The sequence below is a fragment of the Vidua chalybeata genome, chromosome 4 (assembly GCF_026979565.1).
Source record: "Vidua chalybeata isolate OUT-0048 chromosome 4, bVidCha1 merged haplotype, whole genome shotgun sequence".
NCBI classification, from domain to species: Eukaryota; Metazoa; Chordata; class Aves; order Passeriformes; family Viduidae; genus Vidua; species Vidua chalybeata.
The window spans coordinates 23,700,837-23,714,295 of record NC_071533.1 but is presented as its reverse complement, the minus strand read 5'-3'; the positions used below and the strand labels follow the sequence as shown (position 1 = coordinate 23,714,295).

Genomic DNA, 13,459 nt, shown 5'->3' with positions numbered 1-13,459 from the left:
TCCCCTAAAAATGTCAGGCAAATCAAAGCAGGGAGTATGTGTCACAACTGCCATCTTATATTCTTGGTGGCTTTCTAAAGCTATAGTATCTGCTAAGCAAGCAACTTGTACATCACCCAGAAGGAAATGAGAAGCTGGGTAAGGTGTCTCTTGATTCTTGGCTCATCTACACAGAAGTTATTCAACAACAATTCTGTAAACATCTCTCTCCAGAACAGGTATGCCCTATTTTCCTCTTTAATTAAAACTCACAGTGTTAAACTAAACCGGAACAGCCCAGCCTTATTCTGGAAATTAGTCATGAAATTAGTCAGGAATAGCTCCTCCTGAACAACATGTATAAACAAGCCCATAACAATATTTATGTTGTCTGCAATGGTGGAGGACACCTTCACAGATGTAAAGGATTTTCCAGTCCTTTGAGAAACATGTAGCAAGAGTTGTTGTCTTTCTTCCAGCTGGGGGCGGCGAACACTTCTCACCCATGTTTGGCCATTCCATTTGTCGCCGCAGGCCCATTTGAGGGGACGGTGGTGCCCCAGCATCGAGGCCGAACGCTGCAGGCTGCGACAGCCCGTGCCCCAAGTTGGCGTGTGCCAGATGCGCTGGGCAAGACACACAGCTAGGGGCGATGGATATATTTTTCCTTTATCCGAGGGGATGGATCAGCAACCCCCCGGCTCAAGGATGCTATTTAAGAAGATTCCCCATCCGCGCAGGCCAGCCCCGGCTGCGTGCCGGTACCTGCGTGTCACCTCTCCGGGGACGCCGCTCCTCGGGGCGGGCACCCCGCGGGGCAGGCGCTTGGAGCGGCCGTCCGCACCCGCGCGGGGTGGCCAGGGACGCAGGCGCGGCCAACCGGGCGCGGTTCCCTGCGCGCAGCCGCCGCCCCCGTGAGCCGCAGGTAGTAGGCTCCTTCCCGCGGCCACACGCGTGCCGGGTCGTGCCGGGTCGTGCCGGGCCGGGCCGAGCCGAGCCGAGCCGAGCCGAGCCGAGCCGAGCCGTACCGTGCGGCCGTTCGGCGGGGGATGCGCGGCCCCGGCGCTCCGCGCGGCGCGGGCGGGCGGGCGCACCTGGGCGGCGCGGCGCGCGCGGGGCGGGGCGGGGCGCTGGCGGTGAGTGGCAGCGCGGCGCGGGCCAATGGCGGCGCGCGGGAGCGGGAGCCGGGCGGGCGGGGCCGGGCGGCGCGCGGGGGCTGCGCGGCGGAGCGTGTGCAGCGGCGCGCGGGGCCGCGGCCGGTGTCGGTGCGAGCTGGGGAGAGACCCTGCGGGGGGCGGCGGGGAAGACACGGATCCGGATCCCGATCCCGTGCGGCGGCGGCCGTGGTGGTGTGGCGGCGGCGGCGGGAGGAGCCGGAGCGGCGCGCCGTGGAGGAAGGAAGCGCAGGGCTGGCCGCTGCGTGTGCACCCTGGCTGTTCCTGCTGCCCGCGTCCACTCGCGGCTTTTCCTGCCGGCGCTGCCTGACAGCCGCCCGCCGCCGGCGTTGTCGCCGGGGTCTTTGGCGGGAGGGGGAAGAGCGAGCCGTCCTGCACAGCCCGGAGGCGTGATTGAAAGCGAGCAATAATTAACTGGAGGAGGAAGAGGAGGACGGGGGTGGAGGAAGACGAACGAGGAAGGCACCGCGCGGCAGAGCCCAGCCGAGCCAGCGAGCGGCGGCGGGACGCGGCAACTTCGGCCGCAGCGGAGGAGCCGGAGCCGTGACCGCAGCGGCCGCCGCCGCCTCAGCCCGCGCCTGCCCTGCCCCAGGGGGGAGAGCCTCGCCGCCTCCCCGGCCGCCGGACATGTCGGAGCATAAGGCCGTTGATCCCAAGTTATCGACGACGGACAGGGTGGTGAAAGGTGGGTGCTGCGCCCCCGCCGCCCTTTCGGCCGGGTCCTCCCGCCGGGCGCCCTGGAGGGGTCGCGTCCGTCCCCCCTTCCCCGCCCCGGGCAGGTACTGCGGGGCTGCCGGCGGCGCGGCAGCTGGGAGGGGTGGGCTCGGCCCGGGGGCTTGAGCCGGGCCCCAGTGGAGGGTTTGCGGCTTCCCTCGCCTGCCTGCCCGGCGCTACATTGCAGCATTTCCCCCCCTTCCTCCCCCCGCCGCCTCCCCCCCTCCGCCTTGAAGGCGCTGCACAGGGCTGGCGTGAGAGAGAGGGGGAGCCCCAGCTTCCTCCCCCGCCCCGGTGCCTGGGGGAGAGGAGGGCAGGGCTCGGCCCCCTCCCCCAGCCCGTCGGCTCCTCTGGGCATCCCCCATTCCTCCTTCTCCTCCGGACCGCGCTCCCCGGAGCCCCCCCCCCCCCCCCCCCCCGCAGGCTGCGCCGCCGCCGCTTGTCACTGCCGTTCTGCTCCCCGCATGCAGCAAGGATGCCTGGAAACCTCCCCGCGCCAGCAGCCGGGGCTGCGCTCCCACACCGAGCGCCGCTGCTGGGGACCGGTTGCGCCGCTCGGCTCCCCCGTGGCCCGCTCCCGCAGGGCCGCCCCCGCGGCACCCGCGGCGGGGATGCCGGGCGAGGGGGAGCGGGCCGCGGGCGTTGTGGGAGGCGGCGAAGGCTGCTTCCTCCTCCTCCTTCTCCTCCTCCTCCATCGCCGTCTCTTGCTGACGGCCCGGCCTGCTAGGATGTGAAGTTATCCAGCGGGCGTACCGTGTCCGTGCTCCCGCGTGTGCGTGCAGATGGCCGTGAGGGTGCTCGGCACAAACGCGTATGGGCTCCATGATATTTTCTCTGTTTCGGAGGTATGCGTGTACTGCCAGCCTCGGCCGTATAAACAAATTAGAGTTTGGGGTGACAACACGTTGTATCCCGCAGTACAGACCAAGGTTTTATTTATTGGGGTGATGCCTGATGTAAATTGCACATGTGCATTTCCCGATGTGTAGGAAGTGCACGTGTATTTAGTGGTCTGGGTTTTTTGTTTGTTTGTTTTTTGTTTGTTTCTTTCCTTCCGCACTGGGCACACTGACAAGTGTACCCAGCTCTAGTGTATTTCACCCAGTTAGGTTATAACCTGTATGCTACGGTGGACAGCACAAATCCTAGGTGCAGCATGCGTGTGTCCACATCCTGGGAAGCTAGAAATGGAAATGGCCTTGAAATACATACACTTCTGTATTTACATGAGTGTATGCCAGAATGAAACACTCAGTGTAAATATTATTTGGGAAGATGTGTTACTTATGGTTTTGTGTTTATATTTACATTTACCTTCTTATGCCTTTTCCCTTCTTACTTCACTTCGTGCCCCTCCAAAGGAAAGTGTAGGTATTCAGATACTGTTAGAAACATAATAGCAAGAATTTTAAGAAAATCACTTGTAAATTCACCTTTAACTTGTAATATCTGGAATATTTACAATTTAAGTTTCAGTTTGTTATATCACCCCAAGAGTAGGCTTTAAAGCTTCTGTTTAGCTGATAGTTGTCTCCTGTAGAAACAACAAATGGCCATCCTGTTAGGAGACTATGGGGTATCTATTTTTTTTTAATTTCCTTAATCTGCGTGGTCCTAGTACCTGACCAAATGTCTTGATCTTTTCTGTGGCAGAACTTCCTTTGGCTTAAGACAATATTTATAATGAATAGGAATTATTTCAGTATTTACAAAACCTTTAGTGCTTTCAGCTCATCTAAATGTGTTTTGTCAGCAATTGCTCTTTGTATTTTTCCCACATGTAAATGTCTTAAATATCTAAAGCCACTATTTCTAAGAAAACTTAGTAGTATGTGTAGTTAAATACTTTTATAATGCAGCTCAGAGAGAAATCAACTTGGTTAAACTGAGTTCAAATCTTGAACAGAAAGAGCATAGATGCTGCTAGGGTGTCCATTGCCCCTGCTGTTTGTCTCATAATGTCAGTGTTTCAGTGTAGATGTGAAGATCTGCTTAACTGGTTCAGGCGTCTATTAAATATTGAAATCCTTTTAAGGTCTTAAAATAGCATCTGTAGAGTGTAGTACACAGTAAACTGATTGTTCATAGGATTATTCTTTGCTGCATCATAGGCACTTCACACTGTCTTCATATGGACATTAAGGAGATCAAGAAACTGGTGGTAATAAAGGAAAGATCACTTTGTTGTTTCTGTCTCATAGGATATGATTTGTACCCTCTTGAGATGGACAACTGAAATGGGCTTGCAATGTTAAATTAATACAGAATAATTAAATAAAAAGTTTCATTGTGAGCATCTATATAAGTAGTCGAAGTCTTCTTATTTTAGAGAGAAAAAACAGATATTCTAACACTGGTAAGGTGTAACCTGAGAAAACAAGTTAGTTAAGTTCTTCTAAGTTAGAATATCATATAAAACCTTACTTAAAGGAAATGCCTTTAACATGGATGTAGTCTCTGGATTAAATTTTTCCCTCTGCTTGCCTGTGTGGGATTTTTTTGGTTTGATTTTATTATGTTTTGTTGTTTTGGTTTTTTTTAACCCTCTCTATTGCTGGTGTGTGAGAGGGGAATGTTTCCTACTAACCATAACTCTGAGTTGGCTGCTGAAAAATCCTGGCTTGGCACTGTTATGTAACAGTGGGACAGGCTTGGGGGGATTACAGTTCCAGCAGCTTTGTGCAAATTGCTTGTGGCTGAGAGCTGCTGCTGCTTCTTCAGGGGGTTGCTGTGGGTTTGGTTTTGTTTTTTGCTTCTTGTGCTTAAAAAGCTCAAATATATGGAGAAGTGGAGTATTTCCATAGGCGAGGATTTAATCTCACACTCATTTTTCTTTGCTTTTTGAGTTGTCTGGACTGTACTTAAACTGATTCGACTCAAAAATAAAACATGCTTTTGGGATGAGGGGAAAAAGGCTTGGGAGTCCCTGAAGTTTTTAACATCTCGGTCTTCTGGCTTTGTTATGCATATCTTATGCTGTCATACAATGAGAAGTGTAAAGATAAAATTCAGGTTTGTGTATAATGTATACAGAAGCAAATTAAGTCCAGTTAAAATGGACAAAACTGTCTGTTTTGTTGAGCTAAATAAAAAAGTAAAATTAATCCAGAGAGTGCAGTTATGGTTTGAGGGGTACTTTCATTTTACTCTGGTGCTCTCCTGAAGATGGTATGTATGTTGTGATGCAAATTACACAATTAATCTTTACTCTGGATTTTGTCATGCTGTAGAGGAGCAACACTTTGGTCTGTTGACTGCAAATACAATGAACTGTTTATTCAGGTGCATTCAAAAGTTTGTGGGATCAAGGCTCAGGACAACATACTGTTGCAGGAGGTGCTGACTTGATGTACTTATTATTAATTGAAGTTCCTTACCTTTTGTTAGTGGTATGGTGCAGCTTTCACTTGAACAGAGCTGTCTTAAAAGTTAGTCTTTCTTCAGGACTGAGGAAGCTATTCCTTATCCATGCTGCTTCTAACTCCTGAGACTTGCCAGCCAGAATGTGGGCTTGGTTGTTCTTGTGAAGGTAGGAATACCTGTCCAGGAAAAACTGGACTGAGGATAGCAGCTCATTTCACATGGCTCAGCTGCCTGATGTCAGCAGCTTTTGCTCACTACTGACATTAGCAAGATTTGAACCCCACCCCTGGGGAAGGAAAAGCCATGTATCATGTTACTTGACCTCCTCAATGTATTTAGTGTTGCATTAGTGCCTCTGAGGAATACTGCACTAAAGCATAGTAATCCTAAATAAAAACTTTGAAAGTCAACTGGAGTAGTCGTACAAAGCAAAAAAGCGAACTCAGTATTTCTTGGAAATCTTGCAATTAGTTAGGTATAATAATTGTTTTCATTTTTTTTCTGGGCAGGTCAGATGGTTGTATGCTTTTGTGTGGGTTATTTTGTTTGGTGCTTTTTTATTGGAAGTGGAGTTTTAATGAAATAATTCTTTCTCAGCTGTTTAGAAGGGCTGTAGCCATGGCTTGTGATCCTTGGTGTTGTCCTTTCCTCTTGTGTGTTGCATGGGGAGGTATACATGGTTATATCAGCCATTGACAACACACGATAAAACCAGACACTGCTGTCTCTGAATTTCAAACTGTCATTGTTAAAGCTCTCCTAAAGTGCAGGCTGACAGTTGTTTGTAATATAATATAATGCCAGCTCACAATCGATATGTCACTATCAGTGTTAATTGCAGATTTGTGAGAGGTAAAATTGCTGTCAGTAATGGAAACTCTAAACTTCATTGGCAATTCCTATTAGTCCAGGGAGACTTGTGTGTATTCGCCAAAGGCTTGTGCTCCAGGCTGGAATCCAGCACTGGTGAGTTGCAGAAGCCTGCCTCTGTCTCCCTCTGAACTGAGTTCAGTTTTTCCAGCATAGATGTGTCCTGCAAGTGCTTTAGTAGTTTTTGAGCAATTGTGTTGACCTGAATGTCTGTAATGTTGGTGGATTTGGTATATATTTTGGTATAAATTTGAGTATTGCTTATTTATGGTAAGGACCAGGGTTACTTAAATAGTATAACTGTCTGATACAGTAGAACAAAGGATGATATGCCTCTCTTTTGAGGATGCTGAAGATTGTGTCTATCTGATCCTCATGAGGAAAAAGTAGGAATTTTTTTTTACCTGTTCCTGTTGGCATCAGAAAGCTGACTTTATTTTTAATTAATTTATTGTTGTAGTACTTAGGAATATACTGCTTATGCTGAGGAAGACTGCATCTGGGTTCAAGGTGGTGTACTATTAACTAGAGAATCCACCCACAGCTATGCCAGAAAGGTGGCACTGGTACAGCTGGGGATTGATTCTCTTCCCTATCCACTATTACCTTCATTTGAAGGAGCAGATGTACATCCACCTCAGTTTTAGTAACTCCATAGTTGCAAATCTCCTGGTACCTTTATGAAACAAGCTGTGTGAGAGGCACCTAGGAGCAGAAAACAGTTGAATATATTTGGAGCGATCCTGTCATTGTTTAGGAAAGAAAACAAGGTTGCTGTGTTATGGTTTTTAATGTATGTAACTGATTTGTTCTTACCTCATGTCAAAACTAAGTTAATACTTGTAAGACCAGTAGATTTTATCAACTGGATGACACTTAGGTATTGCAGTCTTTGTATGTTTTACATTGTGCAAACCTGTGTGTGTATGTGGTACGTGTGTAACGCTCGTGAGGGATTATGAGTGTGGTGCTGAGAAACTGAAAACCAATGTCTTTGATGACAGTGTAATAATGCTGGTGATTTGTTTTGATTTATGAACTCACTGAGCCTCTTAGTCATTAAGATCATTTTGTAAATAAGCCGTTTAGTGAAACAAGTCTTTTGCTGTATAGGCATAGGGGGAAAATTGTGCACTTGCTGAAGGGTGCCTTTCTTACTGAGTTATTGCTGCACTCCATAGGTGGGAGGCTTTTCTTGTGCTCTGTATGATGAGAGTGGCTTGCTGAGTGTGCTGAGTTGTAGGACTGATACGAAGTGAGGCACAAAATTGCCTTGTTTGTGTGTTAAAACCCTTTTGTATGCTTCTGAATTCCAGGTTGGCTAAAGCTGCCTTCTATTGCCTGCTCTTTTTGACTGAGTCTCAGTAGGGAGCTGGTGCTTTTAATACCACTGTTCGTAATCTTGAAAGAGGAGTATATACTGGATGATCAGCATTTAACTTAATTGGAAAATATGAGCCAGTTGAGGTCATTTTCTATAGGGGGATGTTGAAGAGAACAGTTGTTTTCTCTCTGTTATCCATACCCAAATTGAATGGTATTTACTTCCACCACATGCATCCCACTTAGAGATGATAGTTTTTGCATGGATATGCCTGCATTTCAGTGCAGGTTGTGGCAGGAAGATCATGTGCAAATTATGTTTATATATAACTTGATAATTTGAAATACCTTTTTTTTGTAGTTCTAGGCTTCTAGAACTCTCAGCACAGTGTTTTCTGTCTGGTTTTTCTAAAGGGATTTTCTATCAAAAGTAATTTTGGGTAATGTCAATAAAGAAGTACCTGTAGCTTGGATACATCATCTTCACTGTTTTTTTTTCCAGTTTCTTATGTTTTGCTGAGTGGCTCCTACTTATAGTACAAAAGCAGGACTATTAAGTTAAATTTACTTAAAATTTACTCAATTTAAGTGTGAATATTAACTTATTTTAGGCTTCTCAATGATGTTGAAGCAGTTTATAGTGGGGATTAGTTTCTTCACAGCTTCAAGGAATGTGGAAAAAAGTACTTCCTTAAAAGTATTTTAAGATGGAGAGATACTGCTTAACACTTACTGTAAGCATGCCATAAAAGAAGCCACAAGTTTCTGAAGTAAAAGCCACTTCAAATCATCTTCATGAAAAGGTTCCTTCTTATATTCTTTTGTATGTGGTTTCGTGAATCAAATATAGGCTGTGATTTCACAATGGTTCTTCAGCTGAACACTCAAATAATTTCCTCTTCTGATAATCAGTCATTTACCTTGACTTTCCCCCATAAAAGATAATTTTGTCTACTCAGTAATGGTGGAAGGTATCATCCCACTTCTGAAAACCATTATACTGCATGTGCAGCCTAAGTATGCACGCTCATCTAAGTGTGTAGCTCACTGAGTGGTCTGCCACTTGGGTTGTAGATTGAGATGTATAGTTGCTGGAGGTGGTACTCCAGGTACATACTTACTGTTTTCCTGTAATTACTGAGTGAAGGAAGAGACTGGAGAACATATGTGGAAAACCAGGAAGATGGTAAGTGCTATGATGGTAAATCATTCACTTAAAGGTAAAAATCTCAACTGATTCCCACCCTATTTACTATTCCCCCAGAAAGCTGCCACTGTTGAATTAACACCTCCAGAGTAGTACCTCCTTGACAGTTATCTATGTGTGTTTTAAACTGACTGATAGCTCTATTTATAAAAGAGCTTAGGCATGGTAACATTGATATAGCAACACTGCCGTATGAGGAGAACATGACTGTCTTATTTAAGATCGATTTAGGGTGCCAGCATCATCTCCAGCTAATTGTCAACTAACACCATTTATGTTTGGAGCTGGAGAGGAAAAGAAGCAGAGAGGAAAGGCACCACACATTAAAAATGGTGGTTTTAATTAGAAGTTAATTCTTGGGTGTCTTGGGGTGTCTTGTGTGTCTAAGGTGTAGATAGCGTCCTTTCACTTTAGGGTGTATTTAACCAGTTTTCGAAAACATTTCATTTGAAAACTATCTATCAGTCAAACTTCTTTCTACTTGTAATTAAAAGCTGTACTGAACTTCTGTTGCAGCTCCTTTTTCTTCTCATCAAGTTGGGTTTTTAATGCTTTCTCCCTCTCATGTTTCAAAATGCCCTTTTCCTGTCTATTCTTGTCCTGCATTTCTAAAACCTCTTTTTTCCTTATTGCTCTTATGCTTATTTGCTTATTGCTAAATATAATGAGCATTCTAAGTGCTGCCTGGTAGATTTGGGTGATCTGGGTGCATGTATTTAATGGAAGAAGTTCACAGAACACTATATCTTTCCTTTTGGTGCATCTGTAGGTGCCTGGGGAAGCCTGTGAGAACAAGGGAAGTATATTCTGCCTATTCTCAGACTTCTGTTGTAACTCTGCAGCCAGCTGCTGACTGTAGCTTTCTTTTCAGTGAATAGCTCCACTGTCAGTGTGCTGCTCAAGCTCTACCCAGCTTGTCACAGAAGGATGTCTCTATTCTGCAGCTCAGCTGCTTGCAGGTTTCTTGCAGTTTATGTTGAACACTCATAGTATGACTGTTAGTTTCAACTTGTGTGATTTGCAAAGCCAGCATGGATGGACAGCGTGTTCTCGGTGAACTTGGAAGGGAGGTGGTATGTGCCCTCGTGCTTTGGTGCTTTTATTATCAGACATGGAAGTTAGTTAGCAATGAAAGGTAAGACTTGGTGAAGTTGGTAATCCTTGAGAGGAGTCCTGAGGTTCACCACAGATGAGTGAATTTTAAAACTCCCACCTTAAACTTTAAGCTTAGAAGGTGCAGAACCTAGTCTGTATGGAGATTGTACCAAACCTTTGTGGAAAAGAAAGGGAAAAAATCATGCTAAAAAAGGGTTGTATAAAATCTTTGAAAAAAGCAGCAGCTATTTTTCATCTTTCAGATAGGCATATCTGGGTTAATAAAATCAAGCTTTCAAAATTAAAAAATGCTGTAATGTGATCAAACATGTACTGATGGAGACAGGTGTTTGTATAACAGAATTCTATCCTATATTTTTTTTCTCCATCTCGTCTTTTAGAGGCATTCAGCTTAAGTATTTTATTGCATCAGATTGCTGTTGGCCAAAATACTTTGAATTATCTTGACTTTCACACAATGTAGAGCTGATGGAATGAAGAAAAAAAAAAAACCCAAAATTGCTATATAAAAAATTCTGCTACAATGTTTGTCTAATACTTCCTAATTGTGCAGACTCCATCTTTTTGTACAATGTTGCCGTAAGAAAGGAAGTGCACTTTGAACTTCTGATTGGAATGGTGAAAATAACATGTGTTAATAATGGCTTATGCAGATGTGATGCTACAGAGAGTCTTATAACTCTGGGCATTTTTCAGTAGGCTTAATTAATAGAATCCAAATGATCAAAACCTAGAGTTTTGGCCTCATGTAGTGTGTGATTTGATTTTTATTTTTAATTTAGACTTTTGTGAGTGCCTTTGAAGGTAGGGTTTACAATTTAACTTTTTAATTATTTATTTAATTTGGTGATAGTGACAGATGAGTAAACTATGTGGCTGCATAAAGTTTCAGGGTTGTTCATGTTTTGAAGTAACCATCATTTGAAAAGAAATCCTTTGCAGTCTAGATAAATGTCCCAAAGTGAGGAAAAGAGGCTCAGCTTCTAACTTGTTATCCATTGCTAAGTTTGGCTGTAAGTACATGTTTAGCAATTATTTCTTCCTTTGGATAAGGAAGTTTCATTGTCATAGGTTTTTTGTTGCAGCTGTGTTTGTTACTTCTTACTGAGTCCCAGGCTGCTGCCACGAAAATGGGTCAAAGCAGTGTATGTTTAGATCATCATCTTTTCAAAGTATTTAGAATTTCTCTGGCAGTGTTTTTGTGTTTTAAAGTGAGAAAGTGGTAAAATGACTTCTAATTTTCTTCATGAATTATTGGTTTTCTTGGTAACTATAGGGAAGATAAAAAGCAGTGCAGGATTGTGATTTCTTTCTGGTCCATAGCTCTATGTGGATGATCTTGGAGGGGAGGACACATTGCTGGAGTGGAACCTATATTCTCTCATTTTGTTAAGAAATTGAATGAAATTACTTGAAGTAGTATGCTTCAAGTTCTTTGGAGATTTTATGTGGGAACACGTGCTTTCTTTTAGCTTTTTCTCCATATGTCAAGGAGTAATGCTCCAATAGAGAGAGTTGTATCTGAAAATTCTTTTTGCATCTATATATGTGTGTGTATATATGAGTCTTTCTATTTTAACCTTTTCTTTGCATTTGTGTACTTGAATCTCTATGAAAAAATCTGATTTGGTTCATGTATAGTTCAGTTAACAAAACAAAAGTTTCTAGATGGTGATGCCTACCCTGTTCTTGGCTCCAGAGAAAAGATGTTTCATCATCATCTTTGAACTTGATACTTCTAGTTAGCATACCTCTTTAAAAAAACAAAAAACAAAAACCAAAAAAAAAAACCACCAGGATTTATTAGTTGAATTATATTTTTATTACTGCAAAAGACAATTTGGATAATTTAATACCTGTTATTTACCATGATTTTGTATGTAGTTCAACATAATTGACAATTTGAATAAAGAACCATTCATAATAAAATCCCTTCCTATCCCCCCAAAACACTCAAAACCAACCCATGAACAGAAATTAAAAAAGAAAATCAAACAGGATTTAAATTATTTCTTAGTCTTTTTTCCATGATGCTTGCCAGGTTTCAGTTTGATGTAGATTACAATGGTCATACTGTGTTACAATCTTTAAAAAAGTGCAACTGGTCATTAGCTGCAATGACATGAACAGCTGTAGTATTTTATGACAACAGCTGGGAACAATCTAATTCTCTTCAATAACTTTCTTTTGTTGTTTCTTTCATGCCATTTTTAAAATGAGAAAATGAGATTACTGTATTTGTTCTCTATTTTACACCAGGGATTTCTTCATAGGCAGTGGTGGCAAGTATGTATCAAAATATGGCATTGCTGTTTGTGACTTGGAACATTTCCCTCTGCAGGACCTGTTTCATAACCCGCTGAAATCTGTGGGAGTTGGAGTCTTTCATTAACTTGGGTAAACTGTGAATCAAGTTGTCATCCTAGGATTTCTTATTTTGGCCTTCCTTTTTCAGTGCATGATTTCTCTTTGGTTTAAACTACTTTGTTATATTTGATCTTTTACAGCATTAGCACTTATTTTAAGAGTGAGCTAAGTGCCTTTCTACTTTGCAATGCTCATTTACCAAGTGAGGATGAACTTGTCTGTTTGTAGGTGGCTGGTTTGCCAAGAAAGTTTGCCTTGTTGTTGCTCTCTCTTCGGAAGTGTAGTCTAAAATGTTTTCTGTGTATATGCATATGGTTGTTCTTTATTGCTGGAAAAACAAGCAGAAGACTCTGTATATATGTTCTTTCTGTGTCCCTTTACAAAGAAGTTTTCTTCAGTCATGAACACATTTGGGCCACCTTAAATCAATTAAACTTATTTTTCAGATCGAATAGAGTAACTTAAAATCACATGGGTAGTACTAAAGATGTACATACCAGCAGGTATGGGAGCATTATTTACTTCCCTGAGAAACCTGCTCTTGTGTGTCACCCAAGTGGTGGTGTCTGTGATTACTAGAGGGGAGCCGAATGGCATAACATGGTGTATTGGGATGACAGATGGAGAGTTTGGGAAGAAGAAATGAGGAGCACATTGGGCAGGGGGGTGTGTGTTCAGTGCAGTGATGTGTTACTAAGGGAATTTAGAACTAAGGTTCTAAACACAGAAATCCAAAAGCAGGGAGCTGTTTTGGTACTGTTTTGTCTCACGAGCCCTGTTGGCTCAGGTGAGTATCCTGGAGGTGCCTATGCAGCAGGGCAGGAAGCTGGGTGGTAGCTTCTGGGGAGCTTGACTCTCAACAAGCAGAGAAGTGGCAAAGGCAGTTGGTGAAATTTTTAGTAGTCATATGTTCTGTTTGTATATCCCTTTGTATATAAACCAAACTTTGTATATAAGTTTGGTTTAGATTATCAGAGAACAAACTTTCTGCATATTTTTAAAAAAAAAGTTTGCTGAGATGAAATGCTTACAGTTTCTGTTAACCATAACAACTTTTAATCTATCCTTATGTTATCAGTAAGGAGAGGAAAATGACTTTAGGATGCTATGTTTGGAGCATCCTGAGATAAGGTTACTTTTGGTAATTGGAAGAAATAAGTAAACGCAAAAAAATGCCATACTTGTACTACAAAAGGGGACGAGAACCTGCACTCATTTCAGTTGAGAGATCAATTTTAGCTTCTGGGCTGTTGACTACCTCATCAGGTACGATTTGTTTTTTTTTTGGTTTTTCCCCCTCTTTTATCATTAAATTTTCTGTTTTCCACTTCACTGGAGAAATAGT

General features: G+C 43.6%; 1 protein-coding gene across 2 annotated transcripts in view; it reads left to right on the top strand.

Moving 5' to 3' along the window:
- Positions 1-1,234: 1,234 nt before the first annotated feature.
- Positions 1,235-13,459, top strand: part of PPP3CA (protein phosphatase 3 catalytic subunit alpha) — a 170,885-nt gene continuing 158,660 nt past the window's right edge. The window contains exon 1 of one of the 2 annotated variants that reach the window (XM_053941016.1): positions 1,235-1,839. In XM_053941016.1, the coding sequence (XP_053796991.1) occupies positions 1,782-1,839 (58 nt within the window). In that variant the 5' untranslated portion in view covers positions 1,235-1,781. The remainder of the gene's footprint in view (positions 1,840-13,459) is intronic. The other variant, XM_053941017.1, reaches the window with a different exon arrangement.